Here is a 22,032-nt window from a genome sequence, read left to right as displayed (position 1 = left end):
TTTAATTGGTAGCTTAGCCAACTATTGCTCGAATAGAGGGAAGTAAATTTTACTTTGGCCTGTTACAGACTGCCAAAATAAAGCTGCTTCGGGTCTCTTTGGAGGTATGCTGTTTAAATGATGCATACGTCCTAAGAATCCGGAAGCTGCACCAAAGCTGCACTCCAGTGCTTAGGAATGGAGTGTGGCTTTGGCGCAACCTCCAGACTCTTAGGCCTTTGTCTGGTTTTAATTCAAAGGCAAACTTACTTGCATTTTGTATTTTGTATATTACTGTAACAAGAAATAAAAAGGAGCCCTGGTCGCACAGTGGTTAAATGCCTGTACTGCAGCCACTCACTCACAAACCATAAGGTTGTGAGTTCAATACCAGCAAAAGGGCTCCAGAGTCCACTTAGCCTGGCATCCTTCTGTAGGTCGCTAAAATGCGTACCCGGATTGTTGGGGGCAATTACCTTACACTTTGTAAACTGCTTAGGGAGTGTTTAAGTGCACTGATAAGTGGTATAGAAAGGTACTTGCTATTGCTATTTAAGAATTTTTAGTCTACAATTTGAGTTTCTAAGGCCTAAGTGCAGGGCCATGCTAATCTTCTCTGTATTGTTCCAATTTTAGTATATGAGTTGCCAAAGCGAGACCTAAGCTTGGTTGTTGATGACCCAGGCACATGGAGGCAAATTTGATGGCAAATAACAAAGTCCACAAGCAGTAGCTTTAGGGGACTTCAGTCATATATAATGATAGCTATTTTCATCTCCTCAGTAAGTTATTTTCATCTCCTCAGTAAGGCATCTTTACAGATGCCATCTTCTCTGAAGATGCCAGCCACAGATGCTGGCGAAATGTCAGGAATAAACTCTTTTATCAGACCACATAACACCGGTGTTAAAATCCCTTCATTGGTTGCCGATTAGCTTCCGGGTGCAATACAAAGCGTTGGTTATTACCTTTAAAGCCCTTCATGGCTTGGGCCCAAGTTACTTGAAGGAACACCTCTCCCTATACACTCTCAGAACATCTGGAAAGAACCTACTGGAGTACTCAAAAACCAGGCTAACAACTTCTTACAGAACATTTGCCACCGCGGCCCCTAAATTGTGGAACAGCTTGCCAGAGGAGATCCATCTTATCACCACCTTAGATGCCTTCAAGAAGGCACTAAAGACGGATCTCTTCTGGCGGGCTTACCCGCCTGATCTTTTATAAGAGATCTTAAATACTCTACTTCTGATTTGATTGTATGAATGTTAGTGTGAATGTTAGTTGATGATCTGTTATTTTAGTGAATTAATAGTAATGTCATTGTTTTAACGATTGTATTTTATATGGAATTGTTTAATTGCTGTAATCCCGCCTCGATCCGCAGGGAGAGACAGGAAATATAAATAAAAATTATTATTATTATTACTATTATTATTATTATATCTAGAACATGGCCACATAGCCTGAAAAACCCACCAAAAACAAATTTACAGAGATTTTGTTAACTTCTGCATTTGTTTTCATTTAAGGCATAGAACCACAGAGTTGGAAGGGGCCTCATGTGCCGTAGGCTCCAACTCTCTGTTCATAACAGGATCTCCAGCTAAAACATTCCCTCCAGGTCCAGTCTGTTTTTGAAAATGTCAAAAGAAGGAGACCCCACCACCTTTCTAGGCAGTTACAGTGCACCTGTGTCATACGCGGGCGCATTATATGCTGCTTTCAGCATACGATGGAAGAAGTGGCACCACGCACCAAAAGGAGCAATGGCTCGCACCGCCGTAAGCATGAGCCCCATTACTTCTAATGGGGCTCAAGCATACGCAGAATTTCTTTTACTGTAGTTCAACTGCCGAACCATTTTTCCTGTCGGTTAATTAATTATTTAAAACAGGAGATGAAGTACATTAGGCTTGTCATCCCAGTCATATATTTGTATGTTTTAAGTGCTGTGTCATATTTCTAATGTTTCACTCAAACACAGCCAAGAAAAAAGAATTGAGGATAGGGGGTGAAGATGCAGGAATGCTTCATTCTCAGTGGTTATTGAGATTTTTTAATTGTACCCAAAAAGTTAATTCATCTGTTATTAATAACTGCATTTGAGTCAGCCTTGACTCATGACAACCCTATGTATGAGACATCTCCAAGACCCTCTGTTCCCCCATTGCTCTGATTAGGTCTTGCAACTTCAATTGAGTCTAACCATCTGGTTTGCTGTCTTCCTCTTTTTCTACTAACTTCTACCTTCTCTAGGATTATTGTCTTTTCTAATGAGTCATACATTCTCATGATGTGGCCAAACTATGACAGCTGTGGTTTAGTAATCTTGGCTTCCACTAGGATATATTTGTTTGTCTTTCTGGCCGTCCATAGTATCCTCAGCAGTCTTCTCCAGCACCACATCTCAAATGCATTTATTTTCTTTCTGTCAGCTTACTTCACTGTCCAGCTCTCACATCCATAGATGGTGATGGGGGAAATAATGGCTTATATTATTCTAACTTTTGTGCTTCTGTGTATTGTTTCCCTTGTCTTTTTATTGCTTCTTGATATTGTAGTATGTTTCTCTTCTGATCACAGAGGATGCTCGCTCTTGGTTTGAACTTTACTTTCTCAGATCTTGTGGGAAAGGTCTTCCATTCTCCCTTTTTTGTTGCTGTCTTCTATTTCTCTGCATTAATTATTATAATAGTTTACTTTATCTTTGCGCACTAGTCATTGGACAGTTGCATTCATGGTATTGTTGTTGTTGTTGTTACTTTTCTTCTTTACTGCTTGAAGCATTTCATCTGTTATCCATAATAAATTTAATAATAAATTTTATTTATATACCGCCCTGTGGCAAACCAATCCGGGCGGTTTACAACATTAAAATAACATACAGCATAAAACAATATATTTCCCTCCCCCCTTAAAAAGTTATTAAACTGCATATCTAAATTAAAACCACAATAACCAGTTAGAACAACAATAAATTAAACAAAATAATACCAACCGATAAACCACTGCAACTCCAGTTCTTTTTGGCCACCATTAGTGACTTTCTGGATTCTTCCATGACTTTGGCTTTGGCTTCTGGTCAGTTATGCTTAATAGTGCAAATCTATTTCTTACATTGCCTGTAAATTCTATTGATATATTGTTCAGATCTTATTTTGGTATGGTGTCTGTCTTTCTTCTACATTCAACCTTTTGGAGACAGTCTTTGTGTGGTGTTATTATGTGCCGTCAAGTCATTTGTGACGTATCACAGGGTTTTCTTGGCAAAATTTGTTTTCAAGGAGCTTGCTTTTGCCTTCCTATGAGGCTGAAAGAGTATAAAGTGGCACAATGAGTTTCCATGGCTGAGCAGGGATTGAAACCCTAGACTCCCAGAGTCCTAGTCCAGTACTCAAACTGCTACACTGGTTCACACTGATTCATACTGGCTCTCCTGTATACAGCCTAGTAAAACAAAATAAGATATAATACTGTATAATCCTTTAAGGAAACTCCCCATCTCATTCCTCTCAGTATTCAGATCTCCCTGTCAAATTTTTGTATATGTTGAATACCTGTTGAGTTGATTTTTTTTCTTTTTCTCTCCCTTTTCCAGGTTGGTCATGCTTTGTGAGCCTCAGAAATAAAAATGTTGAATATAGTTGTAGATTTAAGTTTCTGCAGTAAAGATTCAAATAATATGGTGTCCCAGAGTTGGGAAAGAGTTCATGTCAGCAATGTTTCTGGATAACGTCAGAGACCTACATTTTTGCATGGTACAACATGTGGATACCACAGAACTTTCAATAAAGTAACATCATGTGAATTAAGAGACTGTGTTGGATCTACCTGATCCAAGAGGACAAGAAATTGCAGGTGGGTAGAAGCTGTTTTATTTGCAGTTATTCATTTGCGTCCACAGATCGGCAGAGGGCCCTGCAAATTATTTACCTTGGAAATGAAAGGCTGGATCTGAATCCTTTGTGTGTCTCCTGGGTGCAAAGTGAAAGACATGTCATGTACTCCTATGCTAAGTAGGGAATATTTTTAACTTCCCAAAAGATGTTTCAAAGGGGGGTGCCAAAGTTTTAAGTGCTGTTTTCAAGGAATCCTTTGACCTCTTGATGCTGTGACAACTTTTAACAAAGACTGACAAGCGTAAAGCTGGAGTTACTGTGTATCTCTATAACAGGGGTGTTTAAGTATGCATTAGCCCCAGGTGACTTGGCACCTTCCACGCACCCCCATTACCAAAACTTAATTTCTGTCCCCAAATGCCCAGGAGAAGCCATTTTTCAAAACAGGAAGAATATCCAAGAATACCTTTTGATTCTCGTTCTGTTTTGTTTTGGTTTTTTCTGTTTGTTTAGAAATGTACTTTGCAAGTTTTTAAAGTTCATTTGCTGTGTTCATTGATTTGAAATAAGGAACAAACTCATGTTTGCTGGAAGAGTCTGTACATAGAAGAGGGAAGCTAAACACTTATTTTCTCAATATGTTAGTATTACTAAAAATGTTCTGCTGTAACCTGGTCTACAGGCTATAGTCATATTAAAAAGACGCGGAATAAGATTCCCAGAAGTACTGGAAATAAAACATGGATCTCTTGTAGCACACATAGTTTGTCACTTAGTCTGGTATTTTCTTATTGTATAACAGAAGCATATTTACTACACAAAGCTAGATACTTTAAAGAAAAATACCATTCTCAAGAAGGTAGTAAGGACTGTGTAAACAGTGCACTTGGCATGAGACAGGTGTCATTTTTCAAATTTGGAATATGAAGAGCTGCTCAATGATGGTTATAGGGTCTGAATGCCAAACTTTGGTGATAGAAAGCCAAGTCAGTTGGTGGAAAGAGTACAGTAACTTTAAGTCTCAGTTCCAGAAATCCCTTGCAGAGAGCAAGGGTTTTATGTTGACTTACGGGTACAAAAAGATTAAAATAAAATACAGTAGACTGTGAACAAGGTTCAGAAGTTTGTAAAACTTGCATATTTGCACACAGCAAGGGGTTTCCTGGGATACCAGAAAGTTTATATGTCTGAGAGCTAATAGATTTTTGCCAAGCAAACACAACACTGTTTTCATGTCACTTTGCAAAAAACTTTTAGAAAGATTATTCCCAGGAAGGGAATATATAACTGCCGATATACTCTGAATCATTATGTAGGAGATTTGCTTCATTTTAGTTATAGCAAAATCTTTCCAAATAATGTCAGCCAGAAATTCCCAGAAGGAGCACCTTTTCTGTGCTTTCCCCCCCTCTGCTAACACCCAGCCCAACTTGGTGGTGGCTGCTGGCTTCTCCCTGCCTCTCCTCTCCCCCCCCCCCCCATTTTTTCTTCTCTTTGCTTTTCCTTGCCTGTCTCCAAATATTTAGAAATCTAATAGGGCCATGGACTTTTTGTAGGTGTCTGTCAGGCATGCTGCACACTCTTGAGCTACCAGTACAAATATACTTCTGTTCCAAGTTCCTTTGCTGTATCTCTGCTCATCCTATGCTGAACTGTAGCTGGTGTGATACCTTTTGTATAGAAGATGATGGGACAAAAAGTGGTTAGAAAATCATTCACATTTTGTGCCATGGTAAGTGCTGAAAGTCTAACATCACTGGAAAGAGTGGAAATCATACCTGATTATGAGATTCTTATTTGATATTTAAATATTGCTTTTATCTTTTTTTAGATTTTCCTGCAGGAGACTACAAATTTAATCTTTTGATAACCTTTAAGAGAAGATACCTACAAAATGCCTCCAAGACCATCATCCGGTGAATTATGGGGCATCCACTTAATGCCACCTAGAATCTTAGTGGAATGTCTTCTACCAAATGGTATGATAGTGACTTTAGAATGCCTCCGTGAGGCCACTTTGTTAAATATTAAACATGAACTCTTTAAAGAAGCTAGAAAATACCCTCTCTATCAACTCCTTCAAGATGAGTCTTCTTACATTTTCGTAAGTGTTACACAGGAAGCAGAAAGAGAAGAATTTTTTGATGAAACACGGCGACTGTGTGATTTGCGGCTCTTTCAGCCTTTTCTAAAAGTTATAGAACCAGTAGGCAACAGAGAAGAGAAGATTCTCAATCGTGAGATTGGTGAGGCTTGCTATAATCATTTACTGTAAATATTTACAAGCATATACTGCCAGGATGGGGAACTGCCCAAACAGCATCTAGAGATCACATGGACTGCCAAAAATGCCAACAAACAAAAACAAGTCAAAGTCCACTTCTGGTCTTGAAAATCTGACATTTCTTAGTGTTAGAATGGGGGACAGGGGTCAAAATCTATTTAAAAGAGTGTTGTTGCTTCTAGAGGCTTCCAGGAGTTCAGCTGGGGTGGGAGGAATGGGTGATCTAGAGTGGTTGTGGACCACAATAACAGCCTTGGCAGCAGTGTACAATCCCAAGGCTGTGCTTCCCCCTGTAGTTTGAAAACAATGAGAACCGAGGATATAAAATGCATAGAAATATTTTTCCTCCAACATTAAGAGCTAGTCATGTGATAATACTTCATATAGTAAATTCACTGTCTAGTAAATAGAGCTGTGATTGGGTGAATGAGCATTCTCTGTTTTCTGGATATTCAACAAAACCAAAACATTGGTTTCTGTTGTATGCAACAGTGGTTTGATGTGACAACCACTAGCAGTGATGAGTTATGAGTTATAGCAAGACCTAGACTTCTACATGCAAATTCCCAAGCACATTAGAAAAGCAGAGCATTTGCTTGCAGCTACTGCATTTGATCATGTTATATGAACTATAAACTTGTACTTCCGTTAACTATGGCTAGCTTCTAACAAGACAGTATCACACCATGGCTTCTGAAGCTGACTAGATTGCACACGCATTGGGTTTTTCACCAAAGTTAATAAATATCTGTTATACTGATTAAAACATATAAAACTGAGACATATAAAACTTAGAACAGAATGATGACATTTTGCGATGCAGTGTGGAATGTGCACATATTTGATTTATATTATAGAAGAGCCCAGTGGTAAAGCTATTAATGCTATTGGATTGTTGTTCATAATCCAAAATTAATAGTGGGATATGAAACCCAACGTAGGCGCTACTTGTACAGCCTGAGTATTTTAAATGTATATCTTGCATCTGTACATTATTATTTAACAATAGCAGTTTAATAAGTGCAGTTAATTGATAATATCTTTTCTTTTTTAAAAAAAAAGGATTCCGCCACCACATTCATTCTGGCTTTATAACTTGTGGAATGCTGCTGTTGTAACCATGGATTTGGAAGCCTATGGGGCAAGAGTAGGGGGAGGAAGGAAAAACAAAGTTTTCCTGTCATCCTGTTCCCCATTTACCTTTATCCATTTTACATGCTCCATGGTGGCAACTTTGGTCAGAACTACTACTGTACCCAGCTTAAGCTCTCCCACCCACCTTGTTCAAGCAGAATGACTAAAATGGTCATTCTCAAAGTCACATCCAGAGAATGGGCTTCACTGCTGCAATCCCTGAGAGTTGATCTTTAGTGGTAGCTGGTGAAGAATACATGTCATTCAAGACAGGAAGAGCTGAGCTTGGGCAGAAGGTTTTCAAGAGGGTTTGGCACCTAGGAAGACGAGTGCTTGCTTTTTCTGATAATATATCAAGGATCATTGTTGTTTTTTCTCCTTTAGGTTTTGCTATTGGTATGCCTGTCTGTGAATTTGACTTAGTTAAAGATCCAGAAGTTCAGGACTTCAGAAGAAACATTCTTAATGTTTGTAAAGAAGCAGTAGATATGCGAGATGCTAATGCACCCCATAGTAGAGCATTGTACGTCTGTCCTCCAAATATAGAATCTTCGCCTGAGTTGCCCAAGCACATATACAATAAACTAGATAAAGGTAAAAATTAAAAAGGTTGTAGCAATTCAGTACACTTGTCAGTTTGGTACTTGGGTGAATGGGACAGTTCTTAAAAGAGTAGAATTTGATGTGTGCATGTTCTATAAGTGTAATCTGTTTAGTACAAATCAATGTTTTTAAGAACGCATCATAGTTTTCTTGGTATAGTCACTTTTTTGTAGTTGAAAAGATTTTATTTGGGCCTTTTTTTTTGTATCATTGGCCCTTTACAGACCGCCCGAAAAGGGCAGTCTGCCGGCGCCTCCGCTTGCTCCACGAGGGAGCTGCAGCTTCCATACCGTGCAGCTCCGTCGCGCAGCAAAAAGAAGCCACTAAAAGCGGCTTGTTTTTGCACCATGGAAATGATGCCTCAAGGCACCAATGGCGCACTCACAGCATCATTTCCGCCGTGCAGCATGCGGACACTAGAAATGACGCCCCTTTCTAACCCTAGTACGTGCTGAGCACGTACTAGGGTGCCCGTCTATAATGGGCCATTGTTAGGCTTTGCATAAGTAAATTACTACCAAAGCAATCTTATTGAAGTGTCTCTAGTTTGTTGCTTCAGTCCTAAACATTCATAAGTAGGGCAGAGTACTGAATTGCTTTTGGGATGTAATCATTTTCAATTGCCCCGGGAGTGTTTGGGGTTTGTGGAAAGGGGCAACAGATGGGACATGACTTTCTCTTTTCTACCTGTTGTTGTGTGAATATAGCCACTGATGTTACCTCACTTAGTTTCCTTCTATTTCAGGGCAAATAATAGTGGTGATATGGGTTATTGTCTCCCCTAACAATGACAAGCAGAAGTATACCTTAAAAATAAATCATGACTATGTACCAGAACAAGTAATTGCTGAAGCAATCAGAAAAAAAACACGAAGTATGTTGTTGTCATCAGAACAGCTAAAACTCTGCGTATTAGAATATCAGGGGAAGTATATATTAAAAGTATGTGGTTGTGATGAGTATTTGTTAGAAAAACACCCCCTGAGTCAGTATAAGGTGAGTATGATCATTATATTCTAAAGATGTTTAAATTCTAGAATATAATGTTGTGTGTTAGAGCGTTTCTTGTTATAGGTAGATCAGTGCTTGATATGGAGACATTTGTATTTAAAAAGTGCAGAAGAGGAAGCACTGAAGCTAGTTGGATGTGCATGTGTGTGCGTAAAAGAAGAGAGAGAAAAGAAGAGTGATTGAGCACTTGTGTATAAGAGGGAATTGTGTAGAAGAGATTTGGTGTGTTTTAATAAGAAATACTAATATTTTTGGTGCTTTTGTAATGTTTACCATACTGGTACCTGGTAGGCTAAATTTTTAAATCATATTTCTTTTTCAAACAGAACAATTATTTCCTTGAAACTATTGAGGTATGATCAGATGTTGTCTTGTGTGAGGCATGGAAAGTACAGCTGGACAGATTCACCACACATGAACTGAGCCTCGATCTGAGGATTAGAACAAAGGCAGAGGATTGGACACTTTATGCTAGTACTGGAACTGTAATGCTGGATTCCTGTGTTGTTCTATTATTCTACAGAACCCAGAAAATCCAGGTTGCTAGTGTCATGTTGAGGATGTGATCAGTATTTGTCCAAAGGCCTTTAGAAATAAGAGGTGTTAAGCTCATTTGTTCCAGTTTTACGAACTTGGCCATAATTAGTTGGACATCAACTTCAGTGAACTCAGCGGACTTACAGCCTAGTGCCATGTATGTTTCCTGTAGAGATTTTCATGGTTACAGCTAACTGGCATAACCCATATTTATGTGCCTGATCATAGTTTTTCTAAAGTAAGTTCAGTTGGAGGTGATGATATTACTAAATAATACTACAATAAAGGAATAATTGAACAGTTCTCACTTCCAAAAATTCTGCATTCTTTCTCCTTCCCCCATGCCCAATTTTGCTTTCTTTTTCTCTTCATAAAGAAAAGACAGGGGGATATGTGCTTCTTCCTTTTAACAAGGAAAACAATCTGTTTGTGAGGAATATATTTTTACTAACATAGGACCAGTACAAGAGGGCAATATTGACCTTTGGAACTCCTTGTGAATATCAGCTAGTAGAGTAACCTGCCATTACTCCATCATTTGTGTGCTAGCTAGTGTCATTAGAAGCTTACACTATTGTGCCTTTTTGTTTTTGAATAGCAAAATGTTAACAGTGCTGGCCTTGTAATGTTTGCAATGAAGCCATGATGCTACAGAAGCAACATTCAGGATAATAATTATGTTTCTCCCACCTATTTCAGTATATCCGGAGCTGTATCATGCTTAGTAGAATGCCCAACTTGATGCTAATGGCTAAGGAAAGTCTTTACACCCAACTGCCGTTGGATACCTTTACAATGCCATCTTATTCTCGGCGTATCTCTACTGCTACACCATACATGAATGGAGAAGCTTCTGCCAAATCTCTTTGGGCTATTAACAGTAATCTTAGAATAAAGATTCTCTGTGCCACCTATGTAAATGTAAATATTCGGGACATTGACAAGGTAAAAACAAACTCTCTATAGAGATGTCATTTTGTGATATATGGGAATTACACTATGAGTAACATTAGTTCAAAAAATTTTTGCAAAGGATTCTGTATGGTGTGGTATGAAAGGAGTTCAGTGGGGAGTGGGGTGACACCATGCGTTACCGCACCAGGTGATACCAACCTTAGTGGTGCCAATGCCTCTATATAAGACTTGTGCACATGTGCTTTGTGGCTAATGAATGATTCTTAAAAATACTCTGCTTTCAGTATTTTGCATTACCAGCTAGGACCCTCTCAATCTTGAACTTTATCTGGCTGTGGTCTACATGTAAGCAAACTAGTCAAAAATAACATTGTCTCCTAATGAACAGGAAAGTGAGCTTTCTGGTAGTAATAATAATAATAATTATTATTATTATTATTATTTATTTATTTATTTATTTATAGCCCACCCAATCACAAAGAATCAGGATGGCAGCCACACCTTTCATCAAAGGTTATCCACTTGAGGTGGCTCAGAGTCATAACTTGTGTTGCCTTGCAGTGGCTGTTCCACAGTTACAGAATTATCCTCTGTACACTCTCCAGAGTCTGGCATATTTATATATGGGCTCAATTTCATTAATTAGAATTAATCAGATAAAACATTATTTTAGTCAGGAATTTATGAATAGACATACATTTTTGCACCTTTTGTTGCTTGGTTATAGAATCACATTGAATCAGCTGCAAATACAAATAAATAAATAATAATAATAAAAATTTTATTTATACCCCGCCCTTCCAAACGATCAGGGCGGCTTACAAAGGCAGCAAAGTGCAAACATCATACAAAGTTAAAAACACCCAAAACCATAAACATAACAACAATCCTTAAAAACAATAAAAAGCCCCTTAGCCCAACCTCACGGCCACGAGAGAGGAGGGAGGCCCATAGGATATTTAGTCGGGGAATGCCTGATTAAATAGGAAGGTTTTAAGACCCTTCCTGAATTGGGCCAGGGTGGTAGATGAGCGGAGCTCCATGGGCAGCGTATTCCAAAGGGCTGGGGCAGCTGTGGAAAAGGATCTTTTGGCAGTAACAGCCAACCTGGCCCCAGGCACCTTCAGGAGTTGCTGCCCAGATGTTCTGAGGGTGCGAGGCGGAATGTACGGGGAGAGGCGGTCCTTCAGGAAATTTCATAAAATGAAATTTTATGTTTGAGTTATATCTAAGCAATTTGTTTCCTACAAATATGAATACTACTCTTGCCAGGGAGGGCAAGGGGCTTTCTTTAAGCAACCAATTGGAGATCACTTGTCTTATTTGGAGCAAAATAATACTGACTGATCCCCATAGCAGTCTTTGAAAATAGATTGTGACTCTTTCTTTGTGAAACTAATACTTGTCATGCAACTCATATTTTTATATACTTTTAAAATGTACTAGTTATACTGTATATACTTCTGTATAAGTTGAAAAATTTATACTACAAAATTGACCCAAAAAACCTGGGCCAACTAATGCATGAGTCAATACAATAATAAGTTGGCAGGAAGAGTGATGGTTCACTCCCCAAGACTTCCCAGCCTGGTTGCCTCCAGAGTGGGGAGGTGGGCTGGGAAGACGCAAGAGGAGGGAGCAGGGCATCCTTTACATCCATGGTTACATGCCCTTAAATTTTACCCTTGACTTCTCCACAGGTCATATATAAATCCAGAATTTTGGCTGCAAAACCTACCCTTGATGTATACACGAGGTCAACCTATGCATAAGTATATACAGTAATTACATTTCTTAATGTTCTTCTTTTAGATCTATGTTCGGACTGGTATATATCATGGAGGAGAACCATTGTGTGATAATGTGAATACACAGAGAGTACCTTGCTCCAATCCCAGGTAAACAATACTTCTGAAACAGTTGAAGTAAACCTAGTGATTAAGTTCATGGCTGGCATCTTGTTGATAAGTTATAATGGTGTAAGTCAGATTTATGCCATCATATCTCATATTTTGGTCATTGCAGAGGTTGCCATTCTGTTCTAATATGCAATGACTGAGATCCCTCCAAATGCATCTTGTCAACAGTCCACCCCGCCCACAATACAGCCATTTCTGTGTTGCCGGGGGGGGGTGTGGGGGTGTGAATCAGCAGGCGTACATCTAGCTATTTTTCTTTTAGCTGGATGCAAAGACATTGTCTGTATGGACCTCTGAAGGACCTCTGGAGGTTCCTGTGGATATCTATGAAAGCACATCCAACCAGAGGAAAATAGCTGAATGTGTTCCTATTCTCTAACAACTCAGAAATGGCTGTGTTGAGGAAACTGCACTGTTTACAAGATGGTTTGAAGGGGTAGCATTGAGAGATGTAAACTACGTGATATACATATGTCTTCCAATACAGAATATCCACCCATGTTTTCAAAAAATAAAGTGTGGGAGGTCAGAGATCTAAAATGGTCAGCAATCACTTTTATGTCTACAGTATGGTGAGTGGTATCCTCTTAGTTTGAAAACTAGCTTAATTTTTTAAAAAGGGAATGTGTTACATCATTTTCTTTATATTTGTGCTTTTTTAGATTAACAAATTAAAGGGACAAACATTTTCTTGTGGAATGCTATCTGAGCAACAGAAAGTCTGCTTTAGATCAGGGGTAGAAACCATGCAGTCTCCAGATCCTGTTGGGCTACAGCTTCCAGCATTCTCCATCATTAGCTATGATGGATAGGGTTTTGAGGATTTGTAGTCCATTAACATCCTGAGGATCATATGGTTTCCCAGCCCTGCCTAAGACAAACATTTTTTTCTTTCATTAATAGTAAAGCTCTGTGTGAATCGCGTAGGATTGTCTTAGGCAAGGAATACTCAAGAGATGTTTTGCTGGTTCCTTCCTCTGAAATATAGCTCACAGCACGTGGTATTTATTGGCAGCCTCCCATCCGAGTACTAATCAGGGCTGACCCTGCTTAGCTTCCAAGACTAGAAGGATCTCATGCCTATAGCATTATCTGCTACTAAATATTATATCATAGGAAATGACTAACCCCCTATAACATTCTATAGTTTAAAAGGTGAAAAAATGAAAAAATATATTTTTAAAAATACTCTGCTTCTTATTACAACGTAAGAAAGGCACGTAGTGGCTCAGTGGTTAAGATGCAGACTCTGACAATTGCAAGATCAGAGGGTAAGCAGTTCAAGACCCAAGTGCCACGTGAAACTGAGCTCCCATCACTATTCCCAGCTTCTGCCAACCTAGCAGTAAGAAAGCACATAAAAGTACAAGTAGACAAATAGGTACCACTTCCGTGGGAAGATAACAGCGTCTGTGCAGTCAAGCTTGCCACATGACCGTGGAGTTGTCTTTGACAACACTGGCTCTCTCAGCTTAGTAAAAGAGATTACGCCCCTACAGCCGAACACGACTAGACATTCATGTCAAGGAAAACCTTTATCTTTACCTTTACTACTTATTAAACATTCTATTATGTGAGTGCAAGTTTACTTCATATCAGAACAGACTGAACTCTTGTATTCACCTCTAACCACCTTAAGACACTTAGAATTGGCTTCATGAACAGCAGCAGCAAGATTCACCAGGAGTATTCTAGGTTTGCTAGTTGTTATGCTATGGTCCAGTAGGAACTGTATTTATGTTCAAAGTGTGTAATGTCAGTGGGAAACTGAAAACATTCTGACAAAACTCAGCAGCCATGAAAGCTTCTCCATAGTCAAATGTTGAATCTTACTTTCATTGATTAACACCTTGATTTATTGGGTGGAGAGTAGTTAAAAATACTTATCAGTTTCAATTCATCAAAGCCTGATATAAGGCCTATTCATTGATCAAGGTCTTAGAGGCCTGTGTGTTGGATGGAGAGTAGTTAGAAATATTTACCCATTTCAGTTAGCCAAAGCCTGATATAAGCCCTATTTCCATATGTAAAGTAATATGAGGAAAGTTCTGGAAGATGAGAGGCAAGACCTGTTTAGCCTAGCATTTGGTTTCCTGTACCAGCCAATCAGAAGTTTATAAGAAGTCAAGAAATAAGTCATGGGGACCCTACAGATGAGAGTGCTCAGGTCTTGCAGACTCAGGGCAGTGGCTTCCTTTATTGAGTCTATCCATTTGGAATGTGGTCTTCCTCTTTTCCTACTGTATTCAAAAGCATGTTGTGTTTTCTAGTGAGTCATATCTTTTCATGGTATGTCCAAAGTATAAAAATTTCAGTTTTGTCATATTGGCTTCTAGGTAGAGTTCAGTCTTGATTTGCTCTAGGATCCATTTATTTCTCTTTTTAGCAGTCCACAGTATCAACACAATTCTTGTGAAGCATCACTTCTCAAATGAGGTTAATCTCTTTCTGTCAGCTTTCTTCCCTGTCCAGCCTTCACAGCTATACATAGAAATGGGAGATACAATGGCATGGACAATCCTACTTTTAGTATTCAATGCTATATGGTGACACTTCAGGATCTTTAGTTCCTTCATAACTGCCTTTAGTCCTAGTCTCCTTCTGATTTCTTGATTGCAGTCTCCATTCTGATTGATTGAGCCTAGGCAAGGAAAATCTTGAACTATTTTTATGTCTTCACCATATATTTTCAAGTTAGGTAAATAATCTAAGGTCATTATTTTTGGTTTTTTAATGTTCAACTGTAAACCTTCTTTTGCACTTTCTTCCTTGATTTTCTTCAGTAATAACTTCACTAGCATTCCCTGCTACTAATATGGTGTCATCTGTATATCTTAAATTATTGCTCTTCCTTCCTCCAATTTTCATGCCACCTTCCTCTCAGTCTAATCCTGCTTTATGTATGATATTCTCAGCATATAAATTAAACAGATATGATGATAAGATGCAGCCTTACCTTGACCCCCTTGCCAGTTAAAAATGATTCCATTTCTCCATAACCTATTCTGACAGTTTTTTTCTTGTCTTGAGTACAAGTTATTCATCAGGACGATCAAATGTTGTGGCACATCCACTTCCTTAAGAATGATCCATAGTTTTTCATGAGCTACACAATCAAAGGCTTTCCTATAATCTATAAAGCACAGACTGATTTTCTTCTGAAATTCTTTGGTGTCCTCCATTGTCCAACGTATGTTTGCGATATAATCCCTAATGCCTTTTCCTTTCCAGAACCCAACTTGAATATCTGGCAGTTCTCAATTCATATATACTGTATTTTCTGGCGTACAAGACGACTTTTTGACCCTCTAAAATGGGGTCAAAAGTTGGGGACCGTCTTGTACGTCGGTAACAAGAGAGCCCCAGGAACCCAGCGCACTTACCTGGTTGTCCTGCCAGCTTCCAAAGGGCTCCGGAGCCCTTTGGAAGCCGGCGCGGGGGTGCCTCCCTGGCTGCCGGCTTGCAAAGCCCTCCGGAGCCCTTTGGAAGCCAGCGTTTGTGGGCATCAGGCCCCCTAAACTTGGCCTATAGTAGGCCAGAGCACTGCCTGCATGCAAGGCAGGCTTTGCAGGCCTTAGCAAAGGCCTGGGGTAAATAAAAATAAAAAATGAGAGAGAGAGAGAGAGAGAGGGAGGGAGATAGATAGATAGATAGATAGGAGAGAGAAAGAGAGAGAGGGAGGGAGGGAGGGAAATAGAGAGAGGGGGGAGAGAGAGAAAGGGAGATAGATAGATAGAAATAGATAGAGATAGAGATAAATAGATAGATGAGAGAGAGAGAGAAAAATAGATAGAGAGGGAGGGAGAGAGAGAGAGAGAAAGATGAGACAGAGAGAGAGAAATAGAGAGAGAGGGAGGGAGGGAGAGGGAGATAGACAGAGAGAGAGGGAGAGAGAGAGAGAGAGGGAGGGAGATATATATAGAGAGAGAGATAGATGAGAGAGAGAAATAGAGAGAGGGAGATAGAGAGATAGATAAAGAGAGAGAGAGATGAGAGAGAGAGAGAAATAGAGAGAGGGAGATAGAGAGAGGAGGGAGAGAAATAGAGAGGGAGAGAGAGAGAGAGATGAGAGAGAGAAAAATAGAGAGAGAGAGAAATAGAGAGAGAGAGAGAGAGATGAGAGAGAGAGAGAGAAATAGAGAGGGAGAGAGAGAGAGAGAGAGAAATAGAGAGGGGGGAGATAGAGAGATAGATAAAGAGAGAGAGAGGGAGAGAGAGAAATAGATAGAGATAGATAGAGAGAGAGAATTAGAGAGAGAGGGAGAGAAAGAGGGAGGGAGATAGAGAGAGAGAAAGAGAGAGAGATGAGAGAGAGAAATAGAGAGAGAGGGGGGGGAGATAGATAGAGAGATAGATAAATAGAGAGAGAGAGGGAGAGAGAGAGAGAGAGAGAGAGAGAGAGAGAGAGAGATGAGAGAGAGACAGAGAGAGAAGCAAGCAGGCAAGCAAGCCAAGATTAGAGAACGAGTTGGGGTAAATGCAGTGATGTTTTTTAAATTTTTATTTGGTGTGCATTGGAAGAGGGGTGGTCTTATACGGCAAGTATATCCCAAACTCTATATTTTAACTGGAAAAGTTGGGGGTCGTGTTATACGCCCAGTCGTCTTATACACCGGAAAATACGGTAGTTAAAAAAAACCTGGTTGTAGAATTTTGAGCGCCATTTTACTTGCATAGGAAATTAATGAAATGGTCCTGGGGTTACTGCAATCCCTGGTGTCCCCATTCTTATGGACTAGAATGTGTATTGAATGTTTCCAAACTGTAGGCCATTCTTTTGTTTTCCATATTTGTTGACAGATTTAGTTAGCGCTAGAGCAGATTTTAACTCTGGAGATTGAAGTAGCTCTATTGCTATGCAGTCTGTTCCTGGTCATTTGTTTCTCCCAAGTGCCCTTTCTTATTGATGCCCTGAGGAACTGGTATTTAGTGACACAATGCCTCTATATTATATTTATTTATTTACTGTATTTATACCTCACCCTTCAGCCCTAAAGGCTCTCAGAGTGGCTTACACTTATTATTTTAATTAGACTGTCCCCTGCCCTCAGGCTTACAATCTAAAAAAACGCAACACAAAAGGAGAAGGGAATGGTGGTGGGGAAGGGAATCAGGTCCAGCACTTCTTCTCTCCCTCAGAGGCCTGGACCAAGGCAGATGGACTGCAGGGAGGGCTTTTCTTCTTAATCAAGACCGGCCCGATGGCATTGGACCTGTCCTTTCACTCTCCCCGAGCCAGAAGATGACAGTTGGCAAGGAGGGAGAGCTCTTCCTTTTCCCTGAACCTGAAGGTTCCATTTAGCTCTTATGTTGTTACCCTTGTTCATATATTAGCATGCCCCTACTAGAACTGCTACCTTGCATCAGGCAAGGCTTCAGTTCAGCATAGTACAGGCACACTTTTGTCAGTTACTTTTAAAAAAATACACACGCTTGAAGGCATATTATGGATAATATTTCTTGTCACATTGGGAATGGATAGGAAAAACTGCTTTGTGCATCCCTAAACTTCATGTTTAGAGTTGTGTGGAAAACTCTGGCTAACACTGGCATTGCTGTATTCAAAAAGGAAGATTTTTTTAGGAGAGCCCCAATATTCTTTTGAGCCAACAGAGGTAGGGGATGGGAAATAATACAAGGACTGCCTTGTTAGAATGGGCCTGGGATTTGAGCATGACCTTAGAAGAACTAGTACATGCAGTGTTCAAGAGGCCTTTGTTTAGATAATTCTTTTACAATGTGCTTTGTAGCTTTCCCTTCTCCTCTCTACTTAAAGTGCATGTGTAGTTGTGCTGGTTTTTTAAGTGCAGAAATATTTTATACTGGATATTCATACTAAATCTCAGTATTCAAAAAACAGTTTGTTACCAAAACAAAAACAGAACGCTAAAGAGTCCGTTTTGAAACCAAAATGTTGCTTATTTAAAACTGCAGTAGCAATTGTATATTTGGGTCAAATTTTCAAGTAACCCCTCTTTTTTTGTCTCTTGCAGATGGAATGAATGGCTGCAATATGAGATGCATATTCTTGATCTTCCACGTGCTGCTCGGCTTTGCCTTTCTATCTGCTCCGTTAAAGGCAGAAAGGGTGCAAAGGAGGTAAAGTTCTGATTAGCTATTATAGTCATTTGAAAAGTAAAGAGAGCAAATGGATTTAAAATTATTCTTCAGTCTTGTACTGCATCGATCTCTAAACCAATAGTGACAATTGTAATTTGCTTTGTGATCCCATTTGTAAGTTTAAAGTACCCCCCCTTAATTCCTTTAAATCTGAGCTTGCCTATGTAGTGTGTTACTGATAGCTGAGACTAAACAGTGATTATTTGCTCTTTTTAAGGAGCACTGCCCATTGGCGTGGGGGAATATTAACATGTTTGATTACACAGACACTCTTGTTTCTGGCAAAATGGCTCTGAATCTGTGGCCTGTACCTCATGGGTTGGAAGACCTGCTAAATCCCATTGGAGTTACTGGATCAAATCCAAACAAGGTAAGATAATGGTCAATGTCTCCTGTCCCTTTTTAGCTTATTTATACACTGTGAAGTTTATTTAGAATATTCCTCTGTACATTAAATACATTTTTAGCTTTTTAAGGATCACCTCCTAATATATCTTAGCAACTATGTCTTATTTTTTAAAAATGCCTACCTTATTATAATATATATAATTTTACTTTTATTTTTTCTTAGGAAACTCCATGTCTAGAGTTAGAATTTGACTGGTTTAGCAGTCCTGTAAAGTTTCCTGACATGTCAGTAATTGAAGATCATGCCAATTGGACTATATCTCGAGAACTAGGATTTAACTACAGTCATGCTGGACTGGTAAGGGAAATTGTTCTTCTAGGTTTTGTTGTAAAAAAAAGAGCATGGTTCTAATGAGATGGTGCAAAACATAAAGTGTCTGCTACTAGTTCTGAATAATGTGCCCATTGTACGAATCATGTATACCCTTGTTTTACAGAGTAATAGACTAGCTAGAGACAATGAATTAAGAGAAAGTGATAAAGAGCAGCTCCGTGCAATCTGCACTCGAGACCCTCTGTCTGAAATAACTGAACAAGAAAAGGATTTTCTTTGGAGCCACAGGTATGACAGCTCTAGTTAAAGCACCCTCCATCGTGATATTATATCACAAGTGAGTCTGTGAAAAATAGGGTGGGTAGCAGTAGGCATATTGCAGCCAGTGCCCTTAGTATTGCCTTGTCTGCATTTTAAGTGGGAATCAAACTGGAATAGGTGGCTTAGTCTGTCTGCTACTGTATTTAACTCACCACAGCACCAGCCCTTCAATGAAGTCTTCTGAAGAACCTTATCTGTTTCTAGGTGCAGTTCAGAGTATTGGCTATCACTTCTAAATTCCTTGAGAAAAACTACTGACGGAACATCTCTCATGTGAATATTTTAAGACCATCTGATATGGTCTTTAATGCAGGCTATAGCATATAAATTTTGAGGTCAATGGTGAGAAGATCTTCCCTGTGCCAAAATATTCACTTCTTCATTTGTATTCTGACAGTTTACAAAATTCTTTCCAATAAGCTTTTAATTCTCTTGCTGTTTTATGTTAGCTCCTTCACAGGTTTTACTGTATGCCTGTAACATAATAGTACTTATTTTGTGATTTAAACATAATGGCCAATTGTTTTCATTTTTGGCTGGATTTTGTTAGCTGCTTTTTCAGCAATGTGGGAGAGGGTTTCCTAGTGAGTGGGAGAAGTTATTTCCCAGCAGACAGGGTCCTAACCGCCTGTATTCTGGGTTTAGCTCCTCCTATTCGCTCCTGTAGGCAGGGACAATAAACAAAAGACCGGCCCCTATATAGGGAGAAGCTAGCCCCCCTGAGCCTCAGTCTTGTTCCTGCCTACGCTCCTAGCAGGATGTGTCTCTTCGAGCCAGCAAGGTTTTTCCTTTCTCCGAAAGCGGTTTGAGAGTTTTCTTGGCCTTCCCTTCTTCTCCTCTCTCCTGCCTTTCCCCCCTTCTTTGGTGGTGGCTGTGGCAGAAGACCCCAAGAGCACTGGCTAAGGGTCATCCTTAGCTCAGGCTTCCCTAGCTCAGGGTCTGCCAGCTCAACAGAATGAGCTGGCTTCAGAGGAAGAACCATTGGGATGTATTTGCTGTTGCTCTGCAGCTTCTTCACTACTGCCACTCCAGTCCTTCTCTTCGTTTCTCTTGATGTCTTGGAAGCATGAAGAAGGACTTAATATGGCAAGGGCTCTCAGGATTGAAGAAAGGTCTTGGCTTTGCCCATGACTCCCCCTCTCCTCCAAAGCTGCCCCCTTTTCATGGTGGGAGCACAGGATATTTCTGCAAACAGCACTGCAGCACATGGAAGCCGTGGGAACAGATGGTGAGGGGTATCCCCTCCATGTCTCTGTTTCTCCACATCACCTCTGCCCAGCCTGTTTAAGGCCCAGGATCAGTAAGGAAACTGGCCAGAAGTCATGGAAACTTTCCTTCTCAGCATCTCTGCTCAGCCCATTGGGGCCAGAGTTCAAAGGACAGGCCAGCCAAAAGCCATGGCAAGGGATTTCTCTGCATCACCTCTGCACAGCCTGAAACAGAGCCAAGGTCAGAGAGGCAAGCCAGCCAGAAGACACAGGAGAAGGGTGAGTACCAGGGTCCCTCTCTCTCGAGCTCCCAAATAACCTTTGCCAAATCTAATGCCCTCGCTCAGGGCAGGCATTGCCATGAGGCCTCTGCCATGGCCATTGCAGGCACTATGCCTAGCATAAGGTTTAGGACTCTGCCAGGAGGGCAGATGGGGGCATAAACCCTTGGTCTCCCCCTTCCTTCCCATCTCTGATCCCAATGGCACCCAGGACACCAACAGGTGTGGGGGATCCTTTTGCAGACTGGGAAACACATGGTGGTGTTGCCAGGGCTCCTGCACATTCCTTTTGAATTCTTATAATGAGATGGCGTGTAAGGAGGCAGAGGACTCTTCCTTTATGTTGTACAGCTGTAAAGGAAGCTAGACTGGGCCCAGCAGGAGCTGAAGCTTCCAACTCTAAAATGGTCTGTTTTGGCTGCCACAGAGCATCCCACAAAAAAGCACCAAATGGCTTCATGTCCTCCCCAGAGAGATCATGGCCTCTGCCACCCACTTCTAAACAGAGGTTGGAGGGCCATCTATCGGGTATGCTTTGATTGAGAGTTCCTGCATGGCAGAATGGGGTTGGACTGGATGGCCCTTGGGGTCTCTTCCAACCCAGGGATTCTATGAGAGAGCACATGGATACAAATCCTCCTGTGTTCCCTCCCCAAAAATTACAACAACAAAAAGGAGGAAACCACTTGCAGATATCATGGGTGGAGAGTTCCCTTCACCCCCAATTGTGTTTGGCTGCCCCAAACTATGGCACTCTTGAGAGAGCAGTTTGAGCGCTTGACCTCTCCTTTCCATCAGAGATTATCCTTTCTCAGGACACAGACATACCTCAGGTAAATGTAGAACCATGTCCCACAGTAGCCCCTCTTCCCTTCCCAGCTACCTATGCAAGTGGGAAGGGAGTTGAGGACCAAGCCAGCTTCTATCATGCAGCCAGGTTACTATAAAGCCTGCCTGAGATAAAAGGGCTAAGCTTGTAAACCCCAGCTTGAAGTTGGGGCTGTTTTAAACATAAATAAAACAAAATTCCCTGTGAGTATCAGGGCTACACTACAGGCCATATGCAGCTATCTACCCATGATTAGCAATGGTCTTCAGTCACTGCTAACTTGAGCAGTTTCCTCAGTGCCTGGAAGAAGCTACTGCCCAGGCAACCACCCTTGATGGGGCAAATAAAGGAGAGGAGAGCCACCACA

General features: G+C 40.4%; 1 protein-coding gene and 1 non-coding gene across 3 annotated transcripts in view; one reads left to right on the top strand and one right to left on the bottom strand.

The window, feature by feature from the left end:
* PIK3CA (phosphatidylinositol-4,5-bisphosphate 3-kinase catalytic subunit alpha) overlaps window positions 1-22,032 on the top strand; it is a 66,361-nt gene that overhangs the window by 15,057 nt on the left and 29,272 nt on the right. For both annotated transcript variants that reach the window (XR_016279958.1, XM_089508800.1), the window contains exons 2-11: window positions 3,581-3,840; window positions 5,653-6,067; window positions 7,624-7,833; window positions 8,588-8,838; window positions 10,090-10,335; window positions 12,118-12,203; window positions 18,218-18,323; window positions 18,562-18,714; window positions 18,916-19,050; window positions 19,190-19,314. Coding sequence is in view for 1 of the 2 variants with exons in the window: in XM_089508800.1 (XP_089364926.1) it covers window positions 5,716-6,067; window positions 7,624-7,833; window positions 8,588-8,838; window positions 10,090-10,335; window positions 12,118-12,203; window positions 18,218-18,323; window positions 18,562-18,714; window positions 18,916-19,050; window positions 19,190-19,314 (1,664 nt within the window). In the remaining variant the exon portion in view is untranslated. The remainder of the gene's footprint in view (window positions 1-3,580; window positions 3,841-5,652; window positions 6,068-7,623; window positions 7,834-8,587; window positions 8,839-10,089; window positions 10,336-12,117; window positions 12,204-18,217; window positions 18,324-18,561; window positions 18,715-18,915; window positions 19,051-19,189; window positions 19,315-22,032) is intronic.
* Window positions 534-639, bottom strand: LOC149317995 (U6 spliceosomal RNA). The gene has a single exon (XR_016280355.1). It is a non-coding gene; the product is annotated as a U6 spliceosomal RNA (small nuclear RNA).

This window comes from Sceloporus occidentalis, unplaced genomic scaffold, assembly GCF_023333645.1.
Source record: "Sceloporus occidentalis isolate IW3139 unplaced genomic scaffold, rSceOcc1.0.p SCAF_2, whole genome shotgun sequence".
Classification (NCBI taxonomy): Eukaryota; Metazoa; Chordata; class Lepidosauria; order Squamata; family Phrynosomatidae; genus Sceloporus; species Sceloporus occidentalis.
Note: the sequence above shows the minus strand (reverse complement) of the source record. Positions and strands in the feature narration are given on the sequence as shown.